Below are 17443 nucleotides of genomic sequence, written 5' to 3' on the forward strand. Positions count from 1 at the left end.
GTTAATGAAAATTGATCTCTTTCCAACAGGCAACTGGAATGGACAAGGTCCTAGGATACAGGATGAAAAGGAATGGTTCATGATCATTCCTGGAAGCTGTTCCTCTCACCTGTTGTAACATTTATGTCCACCGGACGTCTGCTAGTCTTGTCAAACACTCCTGAAGTGGTGGAGGGTGGATATGAAGCTGTTGGACTTAAACCTGTGATGTCATTTCTTGTTGGATTTGCAACAGGGATCGTCGATGCAACATTTTCCATCTCACTCCTCATCGTTGGAGGTGGCTCACTGTTGTTAGAAGCAGCTATGTCATCGTTTTCCCGTGTTAAGGTCACACTGGTCGGACTGATGGAAACAGCTTCAGTGGAAAACACAGTACTGGATTCTATTTTAATATTGTTTCCAAAAGAAAAAGAAAGAGAAGTAAAAATTATATTTAAAAAAGAAATGTAAGAATAAGAACTGCTCTGTCTACTTTCCAGAAGTGAAATTTGCAATCAGAGAATTTCATTTCCCTTTATTTGCCTCCTGGACTTCCTTCCAACAAAATACCTTTAAACACATATCCACACATTTATGCATGTGCGTTAGTGAAACAAAAGGCTTTAAAACAGAGAGAAAAATGATAAAGGTTGGCTATGTTGGCTGTGACTTGAGCATGGGTTAAATCTGATAGAAGCTGATAGAAAAAGAGACCTAAGATGCAAAATGAGTCTATCTCCTGATTCTCAGAAAATGCTGCATGTGGAGAGGTGTTACATGGTGCAGAAGCATGTGATAACATTTTTGCCAAACCTTGATATCACGAGGCATTTCCATAGATTTCCAGCATAGAGATGGCAGCATAAAGAGAATAGCATAGCATAAAGAATAGCATAAGGAGGAAAGACTGGTCCCAGAATCCAGACCCGGACATAAGGACCTGCTCTGCCCCTTAGCTATGTGGCCTGGAATTAGTCCCTTAAAACCTCTCAGTCTCAGGTTCCTCTGTGGACACCTCTAATATGCTATATTAAACACAAAGGATTATTTTTAAGGCATGATACGGTAAACAAGGTCATTGGATTTGGACATTAAAAAAAATCTGGGTTCAGAGTCAATCCTGCTAGTCATCAGCCACGTGATTTTACTCAAAGTCATCTCAGCTCTCTGAACCTCACTTTCATCATCTGTCAAATGGTAAATGTACACGATCTTAAAACAACGGAAGCCACTATGGTTATTAACAGTAACTATAACTTCAAAAAGATGCATCCTAATTACACTCAAGATCGAGGAGTAACAACTAGCAATAAAGGAGTAAGCACAGGGAGTAAGGCCCTTCTTCTCGAGGACCTAGGGATTGGCCCCAGCAGAGTAAAGACGGTACAGGTAACACCACCTCAGCATGCACATGACCTTCAAATGACAGCACGGAGAGTGTGCCTTACCTGCATCTGGGAGATGCAAACATTTACCCAATCAATGAAAAAGGGCAGGAGAGGAAACAAGACAGAGGAAAAAGGAACAGACAGGGAAGAATCTTGTGGCCCATAATTCAATAAATTTCATGCCAGGAAGGCCCTCCAGACTTGAGCTTCTTTATAAAGTGATAAGTTCACAGTGTCAGAGAAGCATTTCTGGCAGGTTATTACTGTGGTGCCACTTACAATCAATGCTGACGATGGTGAGAGGATATTAACAAAGCAATAACCACGCTTACGGTGGTGGAGACAGCTAGAACAGCAGCAGCCCTGTTTTAAGCCTGATCATGACCCAAACCCAGTACCACGTGCTGTGCCTACATTTTCTCATTTATGCTTCACAACAACTTCATGAGGAAGGCTATGGCACCATTTTAAAGAAGGAGAAACGTGTTGAGAACTAAAGTTTGTTGATTCACACAGGGATTCTGGGAAGGTTTTGGAAAAGCAAGTTCTTAAGTTTCAACAGTTCAGAAAATAAAACACATTTAAAAATATGCTTTTAAAATACGTGTGTGCGTACGTATGTATGTATTTTTTTTTTTAAATAAAGATGAAGAAACTGAGGTCTAAGAGGACCAATGACTTGCCCAGGGCCACACAGCTAGAAACTGACAGACCCAGGAAGCAAACCTGGGTCTCTGCTTCTGAGTCTGTGCTCTTCAGTGCCACAGCACTCCAGGAGTGCTCAAAGAGGAGGCAGAAAGACAAGTGTTAGAGCAGCTGTCAGAGGAGCCAGGACACCCCTCATGCCAGGCAACAGGGCAAGAATGGAGAGAAGAGAGATACAAGAAGTAGTGGCTTTTTACTGTTGAAGCTCAGATCAAGTGATCGCAAATACACTGCGATCCATCCCAAAAGACAAGTCTCACTCACCTGTTGGCACGTGTCGGCAGCAGGTAATAGAGCCATTTGAAAATCTGATAAGATATTTGGTCCCAGAAACCGGCCCCTCAAATGAAGTCTTCCCGTCACCGTCTCCTTGGGAACGCCACTGAATCTGGCCATCCAAACCAGTCACATTTACTACTGAAAAGTTTCCTGGGGCCTCACTAATATTAATATTGGTGGCTGTAGACATGACTGTAACCAGATCACAGTTGGGGCCTAGAACACAGGAAAGAAAAACACGCAAACTAATAAAAAGGCACCTGCCACCATATGTTGGCTATGCAACAAGTTTTTTATTATAATTTTAAATGGTTCCTTCATCTTCCCTTCTCAACTCTGTGCATAGGTGTTTTCTTCTTTGGCACCAGTGATTCAAGCTTGCACAAGGTACCCAGCAGTTTATTTACCAAACTGATTAACAAGAAAGAAAAAGCAGTTACAGAACTCTCCCCATTGTTTGCACAGGCTTTGCATAATGACTGTTATTAACCGAGATTTGCTTTATTAGAAGGTTTCAGCAAGATCTGCCCCCTTTATATGACACTGGGAGAACATCCTAATTATTTTATCTCTGTGGTTCACAGACTTTGGGATTTTACCAATCAGAAAAAAAAAAAAGTCCCCAAATTTTAAGGACAGACAAAAGCTAGCAATTTTTATTTTTTCCAAAAGGTACATTAAAAAAAAAAACTATCAAATACTATTATCTTTATTTCTTATAGAAACGAATTATGACCAAAAAAATTAGTACGGACATTATCCCAGAATAAACGATGCTTTCAACTGCATATATTTACCTTCATTAAAAACTTATTACCATATCCTTTTTTCCCCCCATTTTACTTTAGACCAGGGAGGAATTCAATGGACCAGCACTAGCTAGCAACTGGGACTCAACCAAAATAATACACAGGAGGCTACGCCTGGTTTTCCAAAGGTTATACAAACCCCGTACACCATTTTAAAAATCATGGGGCAATATATCAACCCAAGAAAATACTTAGAGAATAATGGCACATAAAATAAATATAAATCACACTGCATAGAGTTTCAACCAAGTTTTTTTTTTTTTAAGTCACTCATGGATATAGGTTGGAAAATTAAAATCACAGAAAATATAAATTTTTTATTTGTCAGGGTTGCACAATTGATCAAGTTCTTTCTTTCACTTGCTGTTTTCACCCTCACTCCACTTCCAAAGAAAAATTGGAAACTAAGCGGGATTTCAGAAATTAGCATTTTCTGATTTCCACATGGCTGTTAGTGTTGCTGTGTCCATGGGGGGGCGGTAGCGAACAACATAAGAGAGGAGAGGGAAGTGGTACTTACAGTCACCTGCGCACACAATCTGTAACAGAAAAAGAAAACGGAAGTCAGCAGATTCATTCAGCCATGGAAAATGCAAATCAGAAATAAAGCAGTTGAGAATTTAATAACGGGGGTGGGGTGTTAGGAAGCACATTAAGCAAAGGCCTGCTGGCCGGGATCCGGGGGTGGGGACGTTGACTAGGGGAACTCAGTGTAACCGCGGGTCAATTACAAACAATGGATTAACTAGGTTATATGGAGGTCGACAGGCTGTTGACTACCCACTGTTTTTCCCCACAGATACGTCCAACACTGGGGCAGCTCCCCAGGTCACTCCCTCCTGCCAGTGCATCGTAAACTGAGGCCAAAAGACACAAATAGAGTTGAGATTCTCTGGGCCAGAAAGAAAGGAAAGCAGGACCATGACACCCCTTGCCCAGAGCCATCTTCAGGTCGCGACTGCAGAGTGTCAAGCCAGATGTGTCACGGAAGAAATCCACTGGGTTTGGGATTTTCATTGTGCAAAAAGGCATCTTCTTCCTTCTATCAGTAGGTGGCAGTAATCTTTTTTTTCAATCGTATGGTATGCAGCTTTGGGAAGAATGAATGTTTGAAACAGAGGGACCTTAAAGATTGTTTAGTTGACATCTGTCATCTTTAGATCCCTGGGGTCCTCAGAGATATTCGTCGTGATCCATAAATTATTTCCTCATACTTTAAAAACCTAAAATAATCCAAGGTTGTGTGTTCTATTGTTTAGTAAACACACCTTTTTAGTTAATGGTATTTTTCAAAGTATGGTCCTCATGAAGAGGACAAAAATCAAAAGGGATTCTAGTGGAAAAAATGTCCTCCAACTTCCCATCACACTTAGAATAAAATTCAAACTCTTAACCACAGCCTCTGTGGCCCCTCTGACCTCATTGCCTCCTCGCGCCCTTCACAATGTTCTTGAAGCTGGTTTCCCCCTTCGAGCCTTGACACATTTCTTTCCTTCCTCAAAAACACTCCGCCCCAGACCTTCCATGGCATGGCCTAAAATGCCACTTCTTCAGCGAGTCCTTCGCCAACCAACCAATGGAAATGAGCGCCCCTCACTCTCCATCACATCACTGGTGTGCTTTCTCCTAGGGATTTTCCTCAACTATCGTCAGTCTCCTCCAACCAAAATGTATGCTCCACGAGAACAGAAACCTCGTCTGTGCCCCACGCCTAGAATGGTGCACACAGCAGGCAGTCAATAAATGCCACTGAAGGAAAGACACTTGGAGGCTGATTATCCAGCCCGGTATTCCTTCTACTTCTCCAGCCATTTGCACTTATCAAGTAGAGAAGACAAGGACGACATCTCTTCTCTCGTGCGTCTGGTAGACAGAAGGAAAGGTCTGTTCCCCATCCCGCCTCCCAGCGGCCAGGCACCAGCCCTCAAAGGAATCCAGGGCTCTTCCTTTCTCCTCACTCCCTGAAAGCCTGGGGGGCCAAGCCCTGTTGATTCCCCTTCCCTACCCACCCCCCACTCTCAAACTTTCCATCCCCAGCACCCCACTCTACCCGCGAGCCCTCATCATCCCAGGCCTAAACGTTCTCAGCTCATCTTCCTGCCTCCTCAACGCCCCTCAATCTACACTACGCGTCAATCCACATAGTCCAGGATGGACCACGAGAGAGAGAGACAACCAAGGAGTTGGTTGCTAGGCAAGTAGCTCAGGGCAGCAAATCATTTTTTTGGCCCAGTAGTTGGATAACGTTAAACTACACAACCTAGTGACTCTAGGATGGCAGGTCCGAGCCCCTGGCGACGTTATTATCTCTTTGTAAGTGCATCTACGTGTTGTATCCTCAACTGGAGTCCATTCAGTCCTCCATCCATCCAGATATCACCTAAAAACATTAAAGGTCTGGGTCCCGCCCTCAAATTGTTTACAGGAAAGTAAAGGAAATGACATGTCTGTGAATAAGTCATTCAAAGGAGAAAGCGCTGACATTCATTCAACAAGCAATTCTCGATCACCTGCCTGTGCCAAGCACTGGGCTAAAGCAGACGGCCTCCATGACACGGGGGGCTCACGGCTGAGGAAGAAAGGCAGGTGAACCCAACCGCAGGAGGACAGATGGAGGGTGCCCCTGGGGAGGCACCATTCACTGCGTGAAGTCAGAGAAGGGCATCCATGGAGGCAAAGGGCGTGAGTGCACTTCAGCCTGCATCCTTTACAGTCCTGCACTCACTAGACACTGACGGGCTGATGGTCATGACATGGGACAATGTGCCAAAGAGCGCTGAGTTCTAGAGATCAAAGCGCAAGGATCATCGTCCTGGCGAAAAAGGCAAGTTTCCAGAGATTGAAATCATAGCTCTGACTCTGTGTTCTTGATGCATTTGACCTGATACGCACAGGGCGCTGACTGTGCCAGGCACTGTTCCAAGTGCTTTCAGATATTAACTCACTTCATCCTCCAAACAAGGATGTTTGGAGACCTGTGCCCACAAGGTAGGCACAGGTCCCTCGTGGGCTGGTGAGCTGCAGGGCCTGGATTTGAACCCAGGCAATCTGATTCTAGAATCTATGTTCTTAACCACCAGTCACGCTACCTCCCAATGTAAAGCAACTGGCAAGAAAGGTACTAGGACTTAGGGAAGGTTTAAATATTAATTTCAAAAGATATTATCCTTTCTTCTCTCTACCCTCCAAAAAATCCAGCAAGCAATGTAAAAGTGTTCTTTGACAAATCCGGGTACCGTTTCTACGCGCCATGTGAACACACCAGCCTGGGTCTCCTTGAGGCTCATCGTGAAACAATAGGCAGCATGATAACACACCGCATCACACGGCTTCACGTGATTCCTGGCCTCCCTGTTCGTTCTCTCTCTGATCGTGACCTCCCTGGGCCTGATTTTCCAAATAAAGCATCAACACTAATCCTTGCCTCAGGATCCAAGCGGCCTAAAGGACCCAGACTAAGACATGAAACAAGGAGACCTAAGAGAAGTTTGCAAGGGGACTCCTGGGGAAGAGCTCCCTCACTAATAAAAGGAAAGCATGGGAGGAAATACCATCCTGCTTTGATGGATTTCATTGGGTCTGCCCATGATGCCTGGAGCTGCTGCAGCCACTGTGTGACAAGGAGGCACAACTGCTTGTCGCCAATGCTTAGCACAAGGAGGGAAGAAACCACCCACCTGCTGAGGACGGGTGATGAGGAGAAAGAGGGAAAACAACTGGACCCTCGAGCTGCTAAATCGACCAATCCTAGACCCTTTCCACCTCCAGACTTCTTGCCTGGGGAGATGCAACATCTCTTATTATTTAGCTATTTTTGTGGGTTGTCTATTATTTACAACCAGGAGAACACTAGTTGATACAATAACAACAGCAAAGCAAAGTAAGTAATTTTCAGATTAACCCTCATTTTTACAGATAAACAAAGGGAAAGGCCAACAATCTGTCGCCCAGGGTCACTGAGCTGGTCCGTGAGAAGTAGAGCCAGGATGCAAGTTCCGGTCTGCCAGGCCCCCAAACTCTTCCACTGACCACAGGAAAGAAGACCCTCGCAAATGACATCCCCCAGGATACCTAGCATGGGGGACCCTTCATAAGTACTTTTTAAAAGGATACAATCAACAAAAAGCTCATCTTTCTAAAGTCAGCTCAAAGCCTAGTGGTGCGTGGGGGTGAAACGGGAGGAAACCAGTTTCCACAGAGTCATACACCGAGCACTGAAGTTAACTAACTGCAGAAAAAGGAAGTTGGGGACAACTTTCCAGCAGTGACAGCTAAACATGATGACGAGAATAACCTCAGCTCCTTCCCCTTCTAAGAGGACTCAAAAAGGCACTGGAGGTTGTTTATCCAGAAGGATTCCACAGAAACTGTCCTGCTTGTACGTGCCCTTCCACAACTGGTCCCTAACCCAGTGGCTCCACATCCTGGTAGGGAAAGAAGCAAGCATTCCACAGGCCCCATCTCATTTAATCCTCACAACAACCCTGTAAAATAGGAATTATCATCCCCATTTTACAGAAGAGGATACTGAGGGTCAGAGTACACCACGTGAGGTCACAGAGCTAAGGAGTTTCCTGGCTAGAATGAACGTGGCCCAGGCACAGGAAAGAGAGATGAAAAGAGGTGCTTCAGGCTGGAGATCAAACCTGCCCTTTCCACTCTCTACTTTCCCCTGGGCAGAAATTAAACCAGATAAAGGATGCAGAGCCAAGCCCAGTGCCAGGGTCACATCAGGTTCCAAGGTCTGTTCCCTTCTCTGTCTGAGGCTCCCAGCCTTTTCCCTCCTGGCTTCAGCAGAGTCAGCAATAAGAGGGTTATGAATGAGCCCATCCTGTGGCTAGGACTCAGGGGACACCAGAAGCCACAACCTTTGGACCCAAACTGACTCAGGGCACAGTGTTTGCATAAAAGACAGTGGGTGTCATAGCAGTACTAGTCACAATAGTCCAAAGGTAGAAACAATCTAATTGTCCACCAGCAGATAAACGGAACAAAATGTGGTATATCCATACAATGGAATACTATTCAGCCATAAAAAGGAATGAAATGTTGATACCTGCTACAACATGGATGAACCTCAAAAACATTAAGTTCAATGAAAGAAGCCAAACACAGAAGCCCACATAGTGTGATTCCATTTATATGAAATGTCCAGAACAGGGAAATCCGTAGAAACAGAAAGCAAACTAGTAGTTGCCAGGGGCCAGAAGAAGGGGAAAAGGAGAGTGATTGCTAACAGGTCCTGGGTTTCCTTTTGGGTAATGAAAAATGTGAAACTAGATAGAGGTGGTGGTTGCACAACATTGTGAATGTACTAAATGTCACTGAACTGGACACTCTAAAATGGTTAATTTTGTGTTATGTGAATTTCACCTCAATTTTTTAAACAAAGATAGTATAGGTGGGTGACTTGATAATCAAGATCAGCCACTGGGAAGGCAGAGGGAAAGGAAGCTTCCTGAAGGAGCACTATGGCCCGGGGGGTGATAAATAAAGATGTTTTGAAAAGTGGATTTGGACAGTCAGAGAAGCATGGGATCTGGATTCAGATCACCTGGAGGCAACCATTCAGTGCCACCACTTACGGGCTGTGTGACTTTGGGCAGGTAGCTTAACCTCTCTGTCCCTCAGTGTCTACATCTCTAAACAGGGATGGTAATCATACCCGCCTTGTTGTAGTGAGGATGAAACTAAATCATCTATTTAGCTGCTATTGCTATCATCATCATCTTTAAATCTTCACAGCAACTCTGTGAGATACTTCTATCCCCATTATATGGATGACAACACCAAGGCTCAGATCCTACCAACAAAACCAATGGGCAATCTGAAACTCATACTCTCCAAAGTATTTAGATAATTGAGCAACCACTCAGTTACATGATTGGGCACTGAGGCCCAGAGACAGTAAGTGGCTTACCCAAGGACACACAGCCAGGGAGGAAGCACCAAAACCAGAACCCAGGACCTCTACCTTGACCTCTACCTTGACCTCAACCACTCTAACCAAGCTTCCCCAACCCCTTCTCTCCTGAGATGCAGACCTGGATGGAGTACTCATAGCTCACCCTCCTTCTCATTACTCCCCTGCAGGGTCACCACACAGATGACCCAAGGCTTCTGCAGGCCGCCAGAGATGCACAAAGGAGCAAACACTGAGATGAGAGATGAAGCTCACTGACTTAGGAGGAAGGCGCACTGACATACGCAGAAAGAGTATGACACTGTCCTCAGTTCTACCAAGGACTTCCGGTTACCTAGATACCCCAGGTGCAGTAGAGACCCATCGGTCCACCAGATGGCTGGGCATTAACTGTGCCCAACAACACCCAACACTGCACTGTAGAGTCCTCTCCCTCGTCGTCTGCTCCTCGCTGTTGAGACTTCCAGCCTTGTTCATCATTCCCCTCCCCTAGAGATGTGTTCCCATTTCACAACCTCCTCTAATTACGCTGATGAGCAAAATTCTCTCTCCCCCTCTTTGGGAACCACCATCAGTCCTGAAAGTGTGGCTCCACTCACAAGGATCCTCCTCCGGGCCCCAGAGAAAACAAAACTGTTAACACTGCCCTCCATGCCATCCCAATTTGGCCAAAGCTGCAGCCATTACACCAGTGGTCCACTCTGAACAATGGATTTTTCCTCCTCAACACCTAAGTCACAGGAATCTCACTAGCCACATTTACCTAAAGCTTCTAAATTTTCCCCAACTCCTCTACATGTAAACACTACTCCTCCATACACACCAAAACAGACTCGCAAACAGTCTCTTTCCGGCTCTCCAAGTCCCTCTGTGACTGCCCCATTAAACCCGTCTCCCAGTCTACAAACTTCGGCATAACCTCTGACTCCTCTCCCCCTTCATCCCTCATGGGCACACTCAATGGCCACGTCCTAAAGATGCTCCCTTGTCCAACACACCTGCTGACTTCCCACTTCCGGCCTGTGGCCACCGTAAACCAAGTCCTCACAATCCCCAGCCCTAAATAACAGAAACAGCCTCATTCTAAGGCTGAGAAAGATTCAAGCCATTTGCATTTTTATTTTTTGAAGCTCTCAGCACTCACACAAGAGAAATTAAGAAGCGCCAGAGCAGGGTTCTATCTGCTGCAGTATATTTTTGTTTCAGTCCTGTCAGAGCATCGCTGTGACTCCAGCTAGAATTCCTCATTTAGAATATAAAAGGCCAAGACCTGAAGTGAGGCCCTTTGTGACCACCAAAGGTGAGAGCCAGGCCCTGTGCCTTCATCCACACACCCGGCCGCCTCTCTTCTCGTCTCTCCCTTCGATGCACAGTGGAAGATAAACAGAACTGCTAGACTGCTCTTTCTTTTTTTTTTTTTTTAAAGATTTTATTTATTTATTTTTTCCCTCCAAAGCCCCAGTATATAGTTTATGTCATAGCTGCACATCCTTCCAGTTGCTGTATGTGGGATGCGGCCCCAGCATGTTCCGGAGAAGTGGTGCGCGCCCGGGATCCGAACCCGGGCTGCCAGCAGCGGAGCGCGTGCACTTAACCGCTAAGCCACGGGGCCAGCCCTAGACTGCTCTTTCTAAAACATGCTAGTATTCATCGGGATCCTGGCAGGGACAGATGACACACCCAAACAAGGTAACTGAGGGGAGTTGAAAAGGGTCTGTTTACACGGGTGTGGGTGGGGTTAAGGGAAACCAAGAAGGGACGGGCAAGAATCCTGAGGCAGCAGCAGTGGAAAGACAAGGAAACAGGCTGAGGGACTGCATCTCCCCCATCTCCCTCTGGGGCTTCCTCTTGGCCGGCCCAACGGGAAGCCAGAGGTCAACGGCACCCCCTGGCGTAGACCATAAAGGTCAGCCTCCTCCTGGTGGGCAGAGCAGGGTGGAGACGGGTGGGCAGGGGTCTGCAGGGGTACACGCAAGATCCACGTCACATCACCACTGAGAGCCTGTGAATCTGGTAGCTGCAGCCCAGCACAGTGATCAAGAGGTTTAGGTCCAACGTCCCTGATGCTTGTGAGCACTGGGACTTGAGGGTCTCACCAAGCCATGGCGTTCATCAAGTATAAAACAGCGGAAGGACATATGCAGTACAGATCCCGTGTCTGAGTTCTCAAACAAAACAAGGTTCCTATATTCCCAGCCTAACAGCCCTCTTCCTGCCTCACCGAACCTCCCAAACTGCCACCCTTCAGCTCACTTGATGGCTTTCTGCGACCACTCCAGCTCCCAGGGGCTCTCCAGGCTCTGAGCCCCTTTCAGTCCAGCCCTTTTCCTGCAGCCCCGCACTGCGCCAGGCCCTGGGCGAGGTGCCCAAGATCCGAGGGCACTTGAGGTGGTTCCAACTCTCCAGGAGCTCACAGGCAAGAGAAGCACCCAAGAACATGACAGTGCAACATGGAGAGGCAGCCAGAGCACCCAGCTGAACGGGCAGAGGGTGCCCGAGGGCACGGTGAACTTGGGGACAGGGAGCGAGGGGCTCGGGTGGCTTGAGGTTAACATGCAGGAAAAGAGTGGTAGAAAACATCACCTGAAGGGTGACCCCATACGGGACCTGAACACTAGTTGATTCTACTTGTTACAACATTGACTGAGCCGTTAACTATTGAGCAATCACTGTGCTTACAGCTGTTATAGTCATCGTCTCATGTAAGCCTTACAACAATCTCAGAAGGTAGGAACTGTGTTTATCCCCATTCTACAGATGGAGAAACTAAGCCTTGGAAAAGTTAAGTTCCTAACCCAGCACCTTTCAGCCAGCAAGTCGAAGATGCCAGCCCAGGTCTGCCTGACTCAGAAGCTTGACAAATCTCAACTGAGGCCATGGAACCCAAAGGCAATTCCAGAGCTGTCTGTCACAAGCCCCTGCCTGTCCAGGGCCTTGGGGACAGGTTCTCTCAACCCATTTAAGTTGACAGAACTAAAAAGGCTTCTGCACTGTTCTCAAGAGGAGCAGAGTTTGCGGGTAAATTCACAGAGCGCCTATATTTTGGCAAGTGGCAAAGCTTCAGGTTTTCTATACACATTCAGTTTTCAGGGATGGATAATAAGGGACTGAATAACACAATGGATAACAATAGACTCTTTGTCCTTCTAAAACCAAGCCCACACACCATATGACAATAGTTATTTTTACCCACTGACGTAATTAACCAAAATGTGAACTGCTTCAAGCAATTTTTAAAATCAGATAGCATTTTATGGGATTTGGTGTGTGCATGGATCTCAATTCTCAAAGGCCATCATTCTTCTTAACTCTCATTTATCACCCTTCTGAAAATTATCCAACAGTTCCCTATAAAACCGGCCCCTGTAAATCATTGATCATGAAAATGGTAGACAGGGTGAGCTCTCCCTCTGGACCCAGAAGCCACGCAATAAACACCTTTATGGGAAACTTCCCAGAAGGCAGGTGTGGCATTGTGGGGTGGCCTGAATCCCTGGAATCCATTTCCACCCTAGAGTCCAAAAGGCAGGCGACAGGCAGGCCAGCAGACAGCATGACATGCAGTACCCATAAGACAAGACATCAGGCAAAGCAAGGTGAGAATGGGCTGGCTTACTCTGCCTCATTTGCAAATAAATAACAACTTGATGTTGTCATCAAACGGGATTGTGGACAAAGATCAGATTAATCTATAATTCTGTGCCCCCCAAAAACCAGGTGAGGCTTCGATGGAAGGGATGAGCACCAACCACCCTGCAAAGACCAGCCGGCTCATCTCTTCCGTCTTGGGGAAGTTGGAGGTATGATGAACTCTTCGCATGCACAGAGAAAACAGCAACCAGAGGGCCTATTTTGGTGAGGCTGTGTGAACTTCGAGATGCAGGGCTGAGGATGACCTTGGAAATCCAAGACCAGAAGTTTCCACGGGTATTTTTAGCAGCAGCAGGATTTTTTTCAAAAAGAATCTTATGAAGAACTACATGCACAGAGTTCCACATTTCATACATATCTATACACGTATGAACGTGCACGTGTGTATACGTGTACTCGGATAAAAGCAGTATTTTTGTCATATATTTTTTAAAGTTCAAGTTACCTTATTTTGAATAAAATGTATTAAAATTTAGTGTTTTCATTACAATTTCAAACAGTCAAATTGGAGGGGGGTGGTATTTTTAATGAAACTCAAAGCAAACACTTATGGAACCCCCTGACACACCTCAAGGAACACAGTTTGAAAACTAGTGACCTATCTACCCTTTGACTTTATGAAGGAAGAAAGTAAGTCCCCAGCGTGGTTCAGTAACTGGACCCAGCCCATCCAGCACTGAGACTAAAGCATAAATCCATGGACTTCTCGGCAGAGGAGGGTCAGAGTTGGCAAGCCCCAGACCCCTGTCTGAACCACATCATATGATAAATCTGGGGATCCTAAATTGGAGCTCCACTGTCCAAATCTAACCCACTGACACGTTTCAATCTACAGTGTTCCTTTCTTTTTTTAATTGACCTCCATTAGAATACTGTCATATTTTCCCACATTGTATTCTGTTTTTCCAATTTTATTGAGGTATAATTGACAAATAAAAATTATATATATTTAAGGTGTAAAACGTGATGTTTTGCCACAGTGTTTTTAAAATCTTGAGCAAATAATTAAAAATTAGGAGACTTCGCATTTTAAAAATCTTGATTTTTAGCTTCTCAAAAAAAAACCACACCAAGAAGATCTGTCTTTCTTATCTGGCCACATCCAAGCAGTTAATTGGATCTGAGTGTCAGCTCCCCGTTTTGATGTGCTTGGAGTTGACCACCACTCCCCAGTATTGTCACCTCAATGCTAAGGACAAGTGTCAGTGGCCAAACAACACGGCACCCACACTGTTCATTTTCCCTATCAAACGTGAGCATCTGAAAGATGGAGAGGTGGTGTGACTTTTCATTAGTTGGCCCTTTCCATTTATTTATGTTCCCAACTACCCCTGAAAACATTTGAGTGTCTGACCTTTAACTAAAGTGCACCTTGCAGGCTAAAACATAAATCTTTATGTTTTAGCCTTCAAACAATAGACTTGCTGATGAATACAAACTTATCTAAAATATAAAAAAAAATAAATAAAAAATAAAATCTGAAAATTAAAAAAAAAGACTTTTTGTTCTTAGAATCCTTTATGTTCACAAAAGATTAAATTTCAACGGATGACATTTAAAAGGATTAAATGTTTACAACTTTTTACTCATTAGTAATCATATATTATGCTTGCATATACAGAGAGAAAAGTTTCCAAACTATGCCCAGACTCTTCAGGATGCTTGCCTTTAGAGTGGGTGGATGATTTACTTGATACACTTGTAGCATTTGAAGTTTTTACACGGTCAATTACTAGAGTCAAATTTATTGGGCTTTTGCATATAAAATCTAAATTAAAAAATTTTTTTAAATAAACAAATAAATAAAGTGCACCTTGCAAAGTTCACAGCTTGCAATTATTAACAAACTGTTTACTTTCTAGGTTTCTCTCTTAGGAAGAGATCTCTGGCCAAGGTCAGATGTGACTAATGGGCACAATATGAATATAAAATGCACCGTTTTGCCTGCCCCTAAATTCTCTGCTCATCCTCTGACCTGCCCTCCCACGCCGCCACCATCCTACAAAGGAGCAAAACACAGGGTAGAGAGTTCTGATTCTTCGGTTGAAGACTTCAATTTCTTGCCCTTGAATCTGAATAATAAAACCATCCCATAAATGCTCTCCTGCACCCACCATCCACCTTAGAGCATGGGTAAAAATAACTAATAGCCACCACTGACTAAGTGCTTGCTGAGTTCAGGGCCAGCTCCTCGCGGAATCCTCCCCTTCCCCACCCCACCCCACCCAGCTGGGTGTATCTACAATCTTTGCCTTCCTGACTTCCCAGCCTCCCACATCCCTCCCCCTTCCTCCCAGAGGAGGACAGAACATCAGGCCCCAGATTCCAGCTTCACGAGCTCTGCCTTCAAGTGACCACAAAAAGCTAAAGGATCTCTCGTTATCTATTCACTCTGGCCCAAAAGCCAAGAGCAGATCCTATCTCAAGGCCACAAGAGCCAGTGGCGATTTCAACAGACCCAGCTGCTTTCCACGCCCTCAGAGAACCAGCCTGAAGTGACCTTGTGTTCCTCCAAGGCTTTGCAAACAGAGTTCCCCCAAGCCAAACCACCATCCCACTAATTCCCCCTGCACTGCGGAATTGAGGAGGACGGAGAGCAGGGTGGGGCAGAGAATCAACAGGACTTGGAGTCAGGTCTGGATTTGAATCTTGGCACCACCACTTATTCCCAATGAGCCTGAAGGCCAGTGGTCGCACTTCTTGAGTTCTTTCGCCTGTTAAGTTACCATCTACTCTGTAGGCTTGACGTGGGAATCAAGCAGCACATAGCTGGTGCTCCATCAACAGCAGCGAACATCAGTCATCAAGGTGGGAGAGCCCAGGAACTAAGAGAACACGCTGTGGAGTCCAACCCTACCAGCTCCGTGAACCTGAGCAAGCTGCTCATCCTCTGTCAGCAACAATAACAGCACCTACCTTAGCAAGGGTGGGGTGAAATATTGATAGGTATTGAACCTGAGAGATGGGTATATGGGGGTTCATTTGTGTACCTTTGATAAGTTTCATAACTAAAACAATAAATGGTATACACGGTATTTACCTCATAGGATGGGTATGACAAGTTTTAATCCACGTGAAGCACTTAACACACAGTGAGTGCCCAGTACATGTTAGGTATTACTAGGATTACTACCACTAGCAGGAGCTGGGTGGGACAGCAGGGTTCAAGAGGTGAAGCATACGGGAACATGAGCTGTCTTGCAACAAGACTAAGAAAAAGCCAATGTATTTCTGCTAACGCAAAGCAAGAACAGCAGAAAACGGCAAGTGGGTACCTTGGATGAGAGGAACTTGGGCGAAAATTCTCAGACTGGCTGCATTCTTGTGTCCCACTCCCCATCACAGCCAGAGCTACACTGAGACCATCCTGCGTCAGCCCAAAGAGAAAGAAGCTCTCTGCAAACCCACTGTCAACCTCACTCCCCTCACTGCCGGCAGAGTCTGCCCAGTCCAGCTGAGACACGGGACCCAGGCTCTACTCCTCCCCATGTGCCAGGACAGTCTCAGGGTGGGCTCGAAAACAGATTGTGCTGCCCACAATGTTCCCTTCCAGTTAAAAAGTGCACCAGTGAAACATCCAGACAGCACAGGAAACTTCAACTGTTCTCCAATCAGCTTTTTTAAACAATAATCTAAATACAACCACCACCACCAAAACAAGAAAAATTTCAAGCCAAACCCTACCACCGTCCTCGCTGAGACTGACCTCTGATAAATGGCACCCTGGCAAATCACCTGGGGCAGGTACTATCAATCCAGGGATGTCACGACATAGACACTTTTATTTGCCATCCAGGCAACGCAAAGAGAACTCCGCAACATAAAATACTGGAGTATTGGAAAGCTGGCTCAGCAGAGCCTGTCTGAGCATGGTGAAGATAGCTATTGGAGGCAGCAGATGATTTTCAACATCTCGTAAAACCTAATGAATGCCCTAAATCAGAGGTCGGCAAACTATTTCTGTAAAAGGCCAGACAGTAAATATTTTACGCTTTGCAGGCGAGACGACTCTGCTTGTTGTAGTGTGAAATCAGCCAGAGACGACGTGTAAACTAATGACTGTGGCCGTGTTCCAATAAAACTTTATTTATAAGCATTAAATTTGTATTTCACATAATTTTCACCTGTCATAAAATATTCTTCTTCTCTTGATTTTTTTTCCCCAATCGTTTAAAAATATAAAAACCACTCATAGCTCACAGGTCACCCCAAAGCAAGCAGGGGCTGGATTTGGCCCGAGGGACCACAGTTTGCCAACCACTGCCCGCAATCACATATTTACCCTGGACAGAGCTACAGAGCCAGGCCTGCAGCAGGTCAGAGCATGAGCCTGTGGTCCAGGTCTGGTTCTATGTCCTGGTTCCGACAATTACTGGTTTGAGCACTAAGCTGAAATTCAACCTTCTCATCTTAAAATAAGGATGACGACAGTTCTCTCCTCAAACAATTAAGAGAATTAAATGAAATAATGTCTGGCCCAAGGTAAATGCTTAAGAGAGGGTAACTCTATGATTATTGCCATTGTTTCTTTGCTTTTAGCTAGATTTCAGTCAACTCAGTTTAAGAACACAGGAGCGCTACGATGCTAGTCTGTACTTCCATTTGGAAGTCTTTAGCTGATAAGACATGAGAAGGAACTAAATTTTTCTTAATGAGTACAGGGTATTGGAGAGAGAAAATAACTTGTAATATGGGTCCATTGACAA

At 45.3% G+C, this 17443-nt stretch overlaps 1 protein-coding gene across 1 annotated transcript in view; it reads right to left on the reverse strand.

Annotated features, from left to right (window-relative positions):
• Nucleotides 1-17443, reverse strand: part of PTPRJ (protein tyrosine phosphatase receptor type J) — a 161246-nt gene that overhangs the window by 45588 nt on the left and 98215 nt on the right. The window contains exons 2-4 of the mRNA XM_087422935.1: nt 3684-3702; nt 2340-2570; nt 110-385 (exon numbers count right to left, since the gene is read on the reverse strand). Coding sequence (XP_087279061.1) covers nt 110-385; nt 2340-2570; nt 3684-3702 — 526 coding nt within the window. The remainder of the gene's footprint in view (nt 1-109; nt 386-2339; nt 2571-3683; nt 3703-17443) is intronic.

This window comes from Ceratotherium simum, chromosome 34 (assembly GCF_057802395.1).
Source record: "Ceratotherium simum simum isolate JZ-2026a chromosome 34, ASM5780239v1, whole genome shotgun sequence".
Classification (NCBI taxonomy): Eukaryota; Metazoa; Chordata; class Mammalia; order Perissodactyla; family Rhinocerotidae; genus Ceratotherium; species Ceratotherium simum.